Source organism: Gorilla gorilla, chromosome 3 (assembly GCF_029281585.2).
Source record: "Gorilla gorilla gorilla isolate KB3781 chromosome 3, NHGRI_mGorGor1-v2.1_pri, whole genome shotgun sequence".
Classification (NCBI taxonomy): Eukaryota; Metazoa; Chordata; class Mammalia; order Primates; family Hominidae; genus Gorilla; species Gorilla gorilla.
The window spans coordinates 161702187-161716801 of record NC_073227.2 but is presented as its reverse complement, the minus strand read 5'-3'; the positions used below and the strand labels follow the sequence as shown (position 1 = coordinate 161716801).

The 14615-nt window shown below is 41.7% G+C and overlaps 1 protein-coding gene across 2 annotated transcripts in view; it reads left to right on the top strand.

Annotated features, from left to right (window-relative positions):
* RNF150 (ring finger protein 150) overlaps window positions 1-14615 on the top strand; it is a 274961-nt gene that overhangs the window by 200812 nt on the left and 59534 nt on the right. For both annotated transcript variants that reach the window (XM_063705557.1, XM_019024916.4), the window contains one exon: window positions 10096-10192. In XM_063705557.1, the coding sequence (XP_063561627.1) occupies window positions 10096-10192 (97 nt within the window). The remainder of the gene's footprint in view (window positions 1-10095; window positions 10193-14615) is intronic.

Here is a 14615-nt window from a genome sequence, read left to right as displayed (position 1 = left end):
TATTAACAGAAAGACTGATGCAAGAGTGGCCATAGCACATTTAGCCATAATAGCCAAAAAATGAGGACAGTACAGATGTCTAACAATGGAAAATCTGCAAACAAATTGGGGTACACCCATACAATGGAATACTACTGAGCAATAAAAAAACAAGCTATTGATGTACACCAAGGCACAGATGAATCTGAAAACCATTATTTTGAATTTAAAAAGCTAGACAAAAAAGAATACATACTTTATGATTCCATTTGAAATTCAATAACAGGGAAAACTAATATATGGTGACAGATGTTAGAATGATGGTCACATGGCAGAGAGTGGGTATTGACTGGTAAGGGGCACAGGAGGACTTTCTGGGGTGATAGGATGGTGTATATCTTCATCTAGGTGGTATGTACGTAAACATACACACACTTAAGAAATCATCAAGCTCACTTAAGGTTTATGCATTTTGTGGTACATTATACCTTCATTTAAAGTAATAGAAAAAAACTTAAGTACCAAAGAAGCTATGCAATAGAATTTTAAAAACAACAGTTCACTCTACACATTAGTAAAAATTACACAGTATTTCTAAGTTTGGAGTTTGCTAAGTGTTTTCTTATCATTTTTCTTTGATTACTTCAGATTTTTATGTGTACAACATTATATATGTAAAAGATATCACTTAATTAAGGGAATAAAGGAAGGGAACATGAAAGAGATGGCAGTGCTGTAAATGATGTTGTTTTTCAACACAGCAAATGCTGCCTTAGGACAGAAGTCTTGCACTGTAATAACCTCGTTAAATATGGCATTCTGACTTCAAATGTCCTGATCCCCAGTTATATTAATCAAGTAGACACACGGGATGAATGCCAACTAGCTTTGCTGCCCCAGCCAAACGATATAATTAGACCAGAGTCAAGTTCTAAGCACAGAGCCTCCCTCTGCCAGAAACCCAAGGAGTGAGACACACTATAAAATGAGGGTCCTGCAATTCCTCCCAGCTTGCATTCCCAAAGTAAAAATTTCTTCCATTGTAGTTTAAAAAGAAATTGATGTTAGTAGCAACAGGATCTGATATAGTTTCTTTGTTTTTTTAAGTTGTTGGTTTTTCTTTCATGCTATAAATCTAACACAGTGCAGAGCTGTGTGGAATAAATGGTTCTTTATTATAACACTTTAACTTTCAAAAGCACTCTACTCTTCACAAAGCACTTTTGCATATAATGTCTAATTTTAGCTCAGACCAGCCTGTAATATAGATAGGACAGATATCAATGATTGCCCCTTTATTTTATTAAAAGAAAACCTTAACTCAAAGAAGTTGGTCCCAGGGCCCAAAGTAAAGCCAGGTTTTCTGACTTCTGGGCCAGCACTGTATCATTGGCTGTGGAGTTGACACCATAGCCACACTTATTCCTGCTCAGGGATCCCTGTTGTACTTTCATACCTCTGGGGATATGGTTCTGGCTAAAAATCTGCTTCAGAAACCCCCTCTCACTCTAAGCAAAATGTCTAAGCACCTCAAGGAAACTAAATCAAATTTAGCCAAGTTTTAAGAATTTTACTTCCTCTGTATGTTCTCTGGATATTACTTTCCAAACTTGTTTCTGTGAGCCCGAAAAGAAAGCAGACTTTTCGTAGAAGGACAGTGCTTGTGCGGTGAGCAGCAATTTACTTTATTGCATTCTTTTTTTTTTCTTTTTTGCTCTATCACATGAAACTGCCATCATATTTGCTTGCCAAAACAAAGTTATTATGTTTATAACTACAGCCAGAATATGATTACTACTGGTGCTATATTACAGCTTTTTTCCATTTGTTTCTTTTCTTTTTTAAAAAATGATGTTTTTAGGCTGGGCACAGTAGCTCACACCTGTAATTCCAGCACTTTGGGAGGCCACGGTGGTGAATCACCTGAGATCAGGAGTTCCAGACCAGCCTGGCCAACATGTCAAAACCCTGTCTCTACAAAAATACAAAAATTAGCCAGGCAAGGTTGTGTGTGCCTATAGTCCCAGCTGCTTGGGAGGCTAATGTGGGAGAAACACTTAAACCTGGGAGGCGGAGGTGGCAGTGAGCCTAGATCATGCCACTGCACTGTCCAGCTGGGCAATAGAATGAGACTCTGTCTCAAAATAAATAAATTTTAAAAATAAATAAATAAATATGATGTTTTTAAATAATTGGCCCAACCATTTCAGATCAAGCCCATTAGCAGAACTGTCCCCACAGTGTGGCACTAGGTCAGTGGGATTGAGGATATGGTAGGATGAGACTGGTGTCTACTTACTTGACTTAACACCACATAGCAAGTGATGACTAGATCATCCCCATCACAAGGACTTCCTGTATAGGAGACATAGAAAGATGGAAAAGTACAGAAGGAAATAACTTAATGATGTGAAGTTCACCATCACAAGGAACAGGGGAAAGCATGGCTCCAGTCCATTATTTTCTTCACCATTCATACCTCTTTCCTAGATTATTTCAGAATGTTGATTTAGAATCATATTTTCCAACTTCATTTTCTGTTCATCCACTTAACATAGCCTACATTTCAACCCATACATATCATAATACAGGTTGAGTATACTTTAACCCAAAATGCCTGGGACCAGAAGTGTTTCACATCTCGAATTCTGGAATATTTGCATTATACTTACCAGTAACCACCCCTCATCTGGAAATCCAAAATCCAGAATGCTGCAGTGAGCATTTCCTTTGAGCACCATTTTGGCACTCAAAATTTTCCAGATTTTAGAGCATTTCAGAGTTTGGATTTTCAGATGAGGGAAACTCAACTTTTGCTTCTTCTATATGTTGAGTTATATAAATCCCTTCTTTTTGAATTTCTTTCCTCCACTGTAAATGCTTCAAAGTTCTTCCCATGCTTTAGGCTGTACAAAAGGCCTTACCATATCCCATAGCCTTTTAATTTCCTCACAAACTTCTCCCTTCACTGAATTCAGTAGCAGTTTTATTTGTATTTATGACCTGTCACTGTGCATGTTGTACCAACATCATTTAAAATAGTTAATATTACTATTATCCCCTGAACACTTACTAATGAAGCACTATACAAACAAGCATTTAACCCTTACAACAGCCCCATAAGTTATTTTACTAGTCAGGATAGGTGAAGCTTTGATGCAGTAACAGCAATGAACCCAACTCTCAGTGGCTTAACACAGCAAGGATATCTCACTCATGCTTTGTGTCCACTGTGTGTCAGCAGAGGGTATCTACTCATGGCAGTCAGGCTGACAAAGCAGTCACTATCTCAAACATTGTTAATTGATAGGTCAGCAATTAAATGCCATGACCTGAAGTGAAATCTGTCATTTCTCTTTATAATTTATCTGCCAGAATTAGTCACATGGCCATAGCCACCACCAGGAGAGCTTGTCATCTCCCCATGTGCTGGAGAGATGGAGAGCTGACATACTGGGTGACAGTATTGGGTGCCTCAGATAGGTGCTGTTGTTATCCTCATTTTATCAGTGAAGAAACTAAGGCTCAGAGAGGCTAAGCTGGAGCAAAGAAATACACTGGGAAAGAATAAAGTTTTGAATACCTCCAACTACCCCCCCTTACCTGTGACAGCTTGAGGATGGGGTGAGGAGTATAGAGTGGGTAAAAACACTGACTGTCAGTTGGAATTTGAATCCTAGCTCTGCAGCTGACTAGCTCTTCAGATAATTTACTTTAATGAGCTTCAGCCTCCTCTTCCATAAGACAGAAATAATAATTTCTACTTCATAGGGCTTTTGTGATTTAATTATGTATGCAACATGCCTGGTACATAGTAGGGATACAATAACTGGTAGATACTGTCAGCATTCATTAATTACTGACATTAATGTCAGTGTTCATTAATTTAAAATTCACTCTTTATTGACAGTTTTGCAAATAAGATTCAGAGGCTCTGCAGAAACATTTCGGGTATGCATAGAACTACTAGGTATCTTTTTAAAATACTTCATGTTGCCTGGGAGTATGGGATTCTCAGGTACCTGAGTGATTCACATTTTTTAATAACCACTTCACTAAGGAGAATGAGACAGCTTGCATTGGTGCCAAAGGAAAACCACAGGGTCCTAATCTCACTTGCAGGGTGTTAGGGTCCAACGGTGTCTACAAAAGTGAACGAGATGGAAAAAACAGAACAGCCTTTTCTCTCTCCAGCTGGGGGAAAAAATGTCATTAAATTGGGGAGGGAATCACACATATAGGTGAAAGAACAGCAGAAAACAAGAATCAGTAGATGTGGAAATTAGTTTAGCTTGGTTTGTCATTACTGCCAAAAAGTGTGAGAACTTATTATTCATCATCATCTCTGCATCATTATGCAGTTGTCTGCATCCTCTGTTTTCGGGTGTTTGAAGAACTATTTTTAAAATGTTTGCTTCCCTTTGGTGAATGAGGAAAGAAAACAGTTTTGGCCAACTCTGTTGTATTTCCAATTTGTCGGGATTGTTAAGAGATGGATTATCTTGTCTTCCGTGTGTGCTTTCTCACTCAGCACTTGTTAAACCATGGGAAGATTCACTGCTATCCTGTGAATCCTATAAAAAAGATGAGATGGACTTTGCCTTGGAGATGTTTACTAACTGGTGCATTTCGCTAAACTCCAGATCCTTTCCCTATCCTTTTGTTTGTTTATTTAGTCTGTTGACTTTTACTTTTCTTTCCACTTAGGAGGAAAAATACTGCTTTCCAATCCCAATTATAAGGATAAAGTTTTCATATTTGATGATCAATATGGTACCAAAAAGAAATGATTGTGAATTAATAATAAGCCTGACTGCCCTATGTGGCATTTCAGCAGTTTTTCTTTTTTGCCCTTAGTTCTCCCTCTGATTTTTTTAAAATTTGTAGTTATTTGCTTTCCATGTTAGGAAGGTTACAGAAAAGAGTAGAAATCATAATAATCACATAATATCTTTAAAATAAGATGTAATACAATGCTATTAATAAGATTTATGGTAGTTTACAATTAAGGAGTACCAGGACTTACGTTTTAAGCTTTGTGAGTATTATTTATTCTCTTCCCCCGCCCCTTCTCTCTCTCCCCACACCCCAAACACACACACACAGACTCATTCACTCATGAAGCCCATACCTATAAGACAAAATTTCACTGATGAGGAGCTGAATCTTACAGAGCTAAGGTAACCTGCCTAGGACAATTAAAAAAAAAAAAAAAAAAAAAAACCCCAGCAGATCCAGGAGTGCAACCGTTCCACGGCCTTTCCATTGTCGTTAACAGTGAATCGCTAAATGACTGTGATGCTGCCTTGAAGGGCAGGGCCTTATCTTATTCATCTTTGTACCCAGCTCTCAGCACAGAACAGAATGGAACACAGGGGTGACGTAACCAGTGCTATATTTTAGGAAGATAAATCTGGCAACAATGAGTGGGATGAAGAGAATAAGAAAAGACTGGCAGTGTGGAGAGCAGTTTCGATGCCATTGAAGTGACACAGAGAAAATGATGATGAGCCAATGCAGGAGGGAGCCACGCTGAGAGAAGAAAAGTCCCGAATGTGACAGAGATTCAGGAAGAGTGCATGAATGAGACTTGACCATGTGGAGGCAGGGAGGAGTGCTAGGTCCTTGGGTAAATAAATATCTGTTCATGCAGCAAATGTTTCTTGAGCATCAGCTGTGTGTCGGGAACTATTCTAGGTCCCGGAGATGCAACAGCGAATTGAGCAAACCAGAATTTTATTCTCCTACAGCTTATGTCCTAATTGGAGGGATATGTTGGTCAGGATTCTCCAGAGAAGCAGAACCAGCAGGAGATATATAGAAATGGAGATATAGATACAGGTGGAGATTTCAAGGAATTGGCTTATGTGATTGTAAGATCTGGCAAGCCTGAAGTCTGCAGGACAGGCCTATAAGCCGGAAACTCTTGGCAGGAGCTGATGCTATAGTCTTGAGCAGAATTTCCTCTCAGAGAAACCTCAGGGTTGTTTGGTTGGTGGGTTGGTTGGTTGGTTTTGAGGTAGGGTCTTGCTCTGTCACCCACGCAGGAGTGCAGTGATGTGATCTCGGCTCACTGCAACCTCCACCTCCCAGTTTCAAGCAATTCTCCCATGTCAGCCTCCCAAGTAGCTGGAATTACAGGCACACAACACCACGCCCAGCTAGTTTTTGCATTTTTAGTAGAGACAGGGTTTCGCCACATTGGCCAGCCTAGTCTCAAACTCCTGAACTCAAGTTATTTGCCTGCCGCCTGCCTTGGCCTACCAAAATGCTGGGATTACAGGCATGAGCCACCATGCCCAGCCAAAACCTCAGTTTTGCTCTTAAGATCGTTCAAATGATTGCATAAGGCCCACCCAGATTGTTGAGGATAATCCCCTTTATTTAAGGTCAACTGATTGTAGATATTAACCACATCTACAAAATGCCTTCATAGCAACATCTTGACTTGTGTCAATTGAATAACTATACTACAGCCTTGCCAAACTGACACATAAAAACTAAGCATCCAGGCCGGGCACGGTGGCTCACGCCTGTAATCCCATTACTTTGGGAGGCCGAGGCGAGTGGATCACGAGGTCAGGAGATCGAGACCATCCTGGCCAACACGATGAAACCCCATCTCTACTAAAAATACAGAAAATTAGCCGGGCGTGGTGGTGGGTGCCTGTAGTCCCAGCTACTCCGGAGGCTGAGGCAGGAGAATGGCGTGAACCCAGGAGGCAGAGCTTGCAGTGAGCCGAGATCGCGCCACTGCACTCCAGCCTGGGCGACAGAGCAAGACTCCGTCTCAAAAAACAAAAAACAAAAAACAAAAAACTTAGCATCCAGAGGAGGTGTAAGAATGACCAGTGCATAGAGAGAAATAACTGAGGGTGTTTGAGAACAACGACCAGTGTCTGTGGATCAGAGACTCTGGAGAAGGCTTTTCCGCTGTAGTAAATACTTCTCCATCCTACAGACAGGCCACTGAGACTTGGGGATATTAATCATCTTATTTGAGTGCTAAAATTGCTAATGAATGGCCTTGCTGTCATTCTGACTCAGCCTATGTGCAGAAAACAGCAGAGCCCTGCCTCCAGGGAATGGTCAAAGGACTGGAGTGTTTGCCTTTTTCCCAGGAGCAACACCAGTTGGTGAGCAAGTTCAGATTAGGAACTTAAGCATCAACTGTGTGCCAGGAACTGGGGTTGCCAGGATGCAACAGTGAATCAAGCAAACGAGGATTTTGCTCTCACAGAGAGCAATCCTCCACTCTAATTGGAGGATATATTGGTCAGGAGTCTCCAGAGAATTAGAACCAGCAGGAAATATGTAGGAATAGAAACAAAGATACAGGGCCGGGCGCGGTGGCTCACGCCTGTAATCCTAGCACTTTGGGAGGCCGAGGCGGGTGGATCACAAGGTCAGGAGATCGAGACCATCCTGGCTAACACAGTGAAACCCCGTCTCTACTAAAAATACAAAAACATAGCCGGGCATGGTGGCGGGCGCCTGTAGTCCCAGCTACTCAGGAGGCTGAGCCAGGAGAATGGCGTGAACCCAGGAGGCGGAGCTTGCAGTGAGCCGAGATCTTGCCACTGCACTCCAGTCTGGGTGACAGAGCGAGACTCCGTCTCAAAAAAAGAAAAAGAAATAAAGATACAGAGCGTAGATCCTGAACATAGGGAGGTCAAAATTGCTTTTTGGAAGTGCAAGGAAAGGAATGGCTTTATCCAACTTGGGTGCCAGACACCCCCTTCTCCTTGCTCCCCCTCCCTCCCTGGGCTCTTGCATGAGCCATTCCCCCTTCTTCCACCTCCCCTTTCCCTCTATGTAAACCATGACCCATGTACCCCTTAGGTTTCAGCTTCGTCACTTTGTTAGGGAGCCCTTCCCTGAACACCCCAACTAGGACAAATCTCCCAGTTATAAGCACCTCCTCGCCAAGCTCCCTTTTATTCTAATGTAGTACTTAACACTGTTGTCACTAAGTACTTTACTTCTATATTATTTTATTAATGTCTGCCTCTCCTGCTGTGCTTCCTGAGGGAAGGAGCCAAATCACCATTGTGCTGATTCTGTCTGTTGAGCACAGTTCTTAGTATATACTACTTGTTGCATGAATGCACAGATAAAGGAGTGAATGGATGAGTGAATGAAATATACTCCTTCCAAGTAGTATGTATTAGTCTGTTCTCACACTGCTATAAAGAAATACCTGAGACTGGGTAATTTATAAAGAAAATAGAGTTAGGCCAGGCCCGGTGGCTCATGCCTGTAATCCCAGCACTTTGAGAGGCTGAGGTGGGCAGATCACTTGAGGTCAGGAGTTCAGGACCAGCCCGGCCAACATGGCAAAACCCCGTCTCTACTAAAAATACAAAAACTAGCCAGGCTTGGTGGTGGGCACCTGTAATCCCAGCTACTTGGGAGGCTGAGGTACAAGAATCACTTGAACCCGGGAGGTAGAGGTTGAAGTGAGCTGAGATTGCACCACTGCACTCCAGCTGGGCGGCAGAGCAAAACTCCATCTCACAAAAAAAAAAAAAAAAAAAAAGAAACAAAAAAACAAGAGGTTTAATTGGCTCACAGTTCCATAGGCTATAGGAAGCATGATGCTGGCATCTTCTGGGCTTCTGGGGAGGCCTCAAGAAACTTACAATCATGGCAGAAGGCAAAGAGGGAGCCAGCACTTCACAAGGCTGGAGCAGAAGGAAGCAGGGTGGGGAGTGCCACACACTTTTAAATGACCAGATCTCATGAGAAATCACTATCACAAGAACAGCACCAAGAGGGAAATCTGTTCCCATGATCCAATCACCTCCCACCAGGCCCTACCTCCAAACTGGAGATTACAATTCGACATGATATTTGGGCAGGGACACAGACCCAAACCATATCATAGTAAATCTGCAGGGCATCTTCAACAATAATCTGGAAACATAATAACACATCCTTGTTGCTACAGTCCTTTTTTCTAATCCCCAATCTGATCATATCCTCTATGCAGCCAATCTCATCTTTGGCATTGGCGTTCTTCTAATTTCAGTTTAAAAGGTAGCAATTCCCTGAACTCTTCTCTAATTTGGAGGTACTTTTTAAGCATTTGAGCCCAGCACCCTCTAACACAAAGCAAATGAGGTTTTTGAACTATTAGAACAAAAGGAGGTGCAAGTGAGAGAACAGAATAGAAATATTCAAGAACATTGCTCCATTACAGAGGGGTGAGAGGCAGGGAGTACAGAAAGAGAGTCAGTCATGCATGGAATGTCCTGAGGAAGTCCTCAGACTTAAAACAGATAGTTCTTTCTCTTCTTGCCCCAGGCAGAAAATTCTGACTACTTCTGCCTGTGGTCTGGAGTCTTGGGAGTTAGAAGAAAAGCTTCTGACTCAAGGAGTTCCTGACATCTCTGTGTGGACTCTTTCAAGCGAAGTTCAGAGAAAGTTCAGTTAGGAAGCCCTCCTGTAGCCACCAAATGCCCCTTCTGCCACAAAGATAAAAGCTAGTAATGACTGGCACATGGGAGTGACCATGTAGTTGAGTTAATCAACTGTGCAGATATGATGGCTACCTACGTGAAACCCCAGAGCCTTTTACTCTGGCTTTTGATTTGACAACCAGAAGCCACAACTTAAAATGGCATTGGTGTTACTGAATGCTTTCAGGAGCTCTTTTGCCCTTTTGTGTTAGATCCCAAATATTAATGGAAATCAGCCTTTACTTGCAGTTTTCTACTGACTGTGGGAAAAGAAATTCTGCATATTTTTTTAAAGTAGCATCAATCAAGTCATCCTACAAGGTGTGTACAAGTTTCCCCACTTGCATTATTTTCATTAGAGCTTCTTCCTATTGAGAAAAAGAAAAATCTCTCCGTTTCTGCATTTTCTACATTTTCTGAAACTTGGAAAACTCCATTGCAAATTATATAGGACAGTCTTGGGATCCAGACAGATTTTGACTATATCACCACAGGGTATAACAGGAAACACTTTGGCCCACAAGTTAGGGATGGAGGTTTGAGTCTTGGCTCTGCCACTGAGTAATTTTGTGACTTTGGACGAGTCCCTGGGCCATGGTGGACTAGGTAGTCTCTGCAGTTACCGCCGCTCTAAGATGTATGGTTCTCATTGCAGGCATCTTTTCCACAAGTCCTGTGTTGACCCCTGGCTTCTAGACCATCGTACCTGTCCCATGTGCAAGATGAACATTCTTAAAGCCCTAGGGATCCCGGTAAGCACAGCACAGCCTACAGCATCATAATGTCTGTCTTTCTGCGTTGCCCTCAAAGCAGGGAGAAAACGTTATACTTGGATGTTCTGTGTCCCCTCAGTCACACATAGCAGTCACATCATCTTACAAGGCTCCAAGAGAACTCCTATGTCTGAAAGCATTTCTCCCCTCACTTTTTCTCTGAGGACATCCCAACCTTTCACCATGTCCATTGTATTTGTCTGTGAGTCAAGGTATCACTTGTGCAGCTCATCGGCTTCTCTTCTGGGCTGCAGCGTGGGAGGGCAGGTGGGACGGCAGCAGATACACCCCGGGCCAGTTGCACACTGAGCACCTCTTGCATCATCATCACCCTTGTTTGGCCATCAGGAAGATCCGTAAGCCACACTTTGCCTCACGATCACCTGGCTTTCAGAGGGAGCGAGCACCTCCCAGCAATCGGAGGGGAGGACAGAGGCTGAAAGTCAGGCTCAAAGCCTCAGCTAAACTCAGATCTCTGTGGAGACTTTGAGTGAACAGGAAACCAGAGCCAGAGCTACTTAATGCTAGCACTTAGTTCTTAATTTAACGGGTTCCCCTAGTTGACTCCCCCAGAGACTAAACGTTTTCTAAAGTTTAGTCTCTCCCCTGTACAAAGAGAATCAGCCAGCTGGCTTGATGCTCCAGGGAGACTTTCCCAGAACTGTATCAGGTGAAGCCTGCAAACTGGTGGGTGGTGAGACACCAGCTGCTATGTGTTCTCCCCTCTCAGCAACGAGGGCAGGAAGCAAGGCAGGCCACCAAATCCAAGGACTACACTGAGAGATGTGAGAAATCATATGGTGCTGTGTAGAAGTCAGACAAACGAAATGCAGATACCAGCTCCCCCTCAGCCCCTCCACTTTGCTGCCACCTGCCTATTGTCACTCCTCACTGCTAATGGCAGAGAATAAAGAGAATGTTAATAGTCCCAAGATGTCACTGAAGAAGGATCAGATCCCATATCAAAGGTTTACTTTAATGCCAAAGGATGCATTATCTTAGGAATATCAGAGTGGCTCTGCTGGAGAGGGCACACCTGAAGCATTATGAGGACATGCATTGGCTGAACTTTCTACCCTGTGCCAGCTGCCTCCGTGCCTGCTGTATGATTTGCATGGTTGATACTCTGAACACACATCAACTTGTGTGACTATACCTTTGAGCTAGATTTTAAAGATAATGCATTAAATTTTCAGACCAGTTATAAATGCATAATGCATTCATGATGAAAATCAATTACAGGGAACATGAAACATCAGTAAAAACCCAACAGTTCTACCAGATACTGGTGACTTAGAAAGCTGAGCTTAGTTTTTGTACTGTTCACATTTCTGTCTATAACTGAGTCTTTCAGGGGAGGGGGAAATGTGTGTATGTGTGTCTATGGTCTCCAAAATGTTTAGAATCCTGACAGTTCTCACAATGAGACAGAGACAGTTGCATCCTTTGATGTGTTCCTATTGTTCAGGGTATTTTTAGAGATATTAAGTGCCAATCCCACTGCTCTCTGGTCAGGACAATGAAACTTAACAAGCATCCATCGTTCAATTTTGTACTAAAGAGTATTTGACTCCAGATTTTTTCAATGGAGGTATAACTTCTGCAGAAGCTACTTGTAAATAAGTTGCAAATATTGCTGTTAATTATTTTTAGAAGAATTATTGGGTGGTCTTTTCTCTTATTTCCAAGATGAATAACATTTTCACTTTTAGCATTTGGGCATTCTGGCCATGGTTTGATGCCTAACAAGTCGGATAGGATTTTACTAACACAATGAACTGTCAGAAAAATAAACATCAGTAGCATCTTTTGGATTTGGTAAAGATTTTTTTTAATTATACTTTAAGTTTTAGGATACATGTGCAAAACGTGCAGCTTTGTTACATATGTATACATGTGCTATGCTGGTGTGCTGCACCCACTAACTCGTCATTTAGCATTAGGTATATCTCCTAATGCTATCCCTCCCCCGTCCCCCCACCCCAAAACAGGCCCCAGTGTGTGATGTTCCCCTTCCTGTGTCCATGTGTTCTCACTGTTCAATTCCCACCTATGAGTGAGAACATGCGGTGTTTGGCTTTTTGTCCTTGCAACAGTTTGCTGAGAATGATGGTTTCCAGCTTCATCCATGTCCCTACAAAGGACATGAGCTCATCATTTTTTATGGCTGCATAGTATTCCATGGTGTATATGTGCCACATTTTCTTAATACAGTCCATCATTGTTGGACATTTGGGTTGTTTCCAAATCTTTGCTATTGTGAATAGTGCTGCAATAAACATACGTGTGCATGTGTCTTTATAGCAGCATGATTTATAATCCTTAGGGTATATACCCAGTAATGGGATGGCTGGGTCAAATGGTATTTCTAGTTCTAGATCCCTGAGGAATCGCCACACCGACTTCCACAATGGTTGAACTAGTTTACAGTCCCACCAAGAGTGTAAAAGTGTTCCTATTTCTCCACATCCTCTCCAGCACCTGTTGTTTCCTGGCTGTTTAATGATCACCATTCTAACCGGTGTGAGATGGTATCTCATTGTGGTTTTGATTTGTATTTCTCTGATGGCCAGTGATGGTGAGCATTTTTTCATGTGTCTGTTGGCTGCATAAATGTCTTCTTTTGAGAAGTCTCTGTTCATATCCTTTGCCCACTTTTTGATGGCGTTGTTTGTTTTTTTCTTGTAAATTTGTTTGAGTTCATTGTAGATTCTGGATATTAGCCCTTTGTCAGATGAGTAGGTTGCAAAAATTTTCTCCCATTCTGTAGGTTGCTTGTTCACTCTGATGGTGGTTTGTTTTGCTGTGCAGAAGCTCTTTAGTTTAATTAGATCCCATTTGTCAATTTTGTCTTTTGTTGCCATTGCTTTTGGTGTTTTAGACATGAAGTCCTTGCCCATGCCTATGTCCTGAATGGTAATGCCTAGGTTTTCTTCTAGGGTTTTTATGGTTTTAGGTCTAACGTTTAAGTCTTTAATCCATCTTGAATTAATTTTTGTATAAGGTGTAAGGAAGGGATCCAGTTTCAGCTTTCTACTTATGTCTAGCCAGTTTTCCCAGCACCATTTATTAAATAGGGAATCCTTTCCCCATTGCTTGTTTTTCTCAGGTTTGTCAAAGATCAGATAGTTGTAGATATGTGGCATTATTTCTGAGGGCTCTGTTCTGTTCCATTGGTCTATATCTCTGTTTTGGTACCAGTACCATACTGTTTTGATTACTGTAGCCTTGTAACCAAGTTTGAAGTCAGGTAGCGTGATGTCTCCAGCTTTGTTCTTTTGCCTTAGGATTGACTTGGCAATGAGGGCTCTTTTTTGGTTCCATATGAACTTTAAAGTAGTTTTTTCCAATTCTGTGAAGAAAGTCATTGGTAGCTTGATGGTGAGGGCATTGAATCTATAAATTACCTTGGGCAGTATGGCCATTTTCACGATATTGATTCTTCCTATCTATGAGCATGGAATGTTCTTCCATTTCTTTGTATCCTCTTTTATTTCATTGAGCAGTGGTTTGTAGTTCTCCTTGAAGAGGTCCTTCACGTCCCTTATAATTTGGATTCCTAGTTATTTTATTCTCTTTGAAGCAATTGTGAATGGGAGTTCACTCATGATTTGGCTCTCTCTTTGTCTGTTATTGGTGTATAAGAATGCTTGTGATTTTTGCACATTGATTTTATATCCTGAGACTTCGCTGAAGTTGCTTATCAGCTTAAGGAGATTTTGGGCTGAGACAATGGGGTTTTGTAAATATACAATCATGTCATCTGCAAACAGGGACAATTTGACTTCCTCTTTTCCTAATTGAATACCCTTTATTTCCTTCTCCTGCCTGAATGCCCTGGCCAGAACTTCCAACACTATGTTGAATAGGAGTGGTGAGAGAGGGCATCCCTGTCTTGTGCCAGTTTTCAAAGGGAATGCTTCCAGTTTTTGCCCATTCAGTATGATATTGGCTGTGGGTTTGTCATAGATAGCTCTTATTATTTTGAGATACGTCCCATCAATACCTAATTTATTGAGAGTTTTTAGCATGAAGCGTTGTTGAATTTTGTCAAAGGCCTTTTCTGCATCTATTCAGATAATAATGTGGTTTTTGTCTTTGGTTCTGTTTATATGGTTCTGTTTATATGGTTCTGTCAATATACGTTTATTGATTTGCGTATGTTGAACCAGACTTGCATCCCAGGTATGAAGCCCACTTGATCTTAGTGGATAAGCTTTTTGATGTGCTGCTGGATTCGGTTTGCCAGTATTTTATTGAGGATTTTTGGATCAATGTTCATCAAGGATATTGGTCTAAAATTCTCTTTTTTGGTTGTGTCTCTGCCAGGCTTTGGTATGAGGATGATGCTGGCCTCATAAAATGAGTTAGGGAGGATTCCCTCTTTTTCTATTGATTGGAA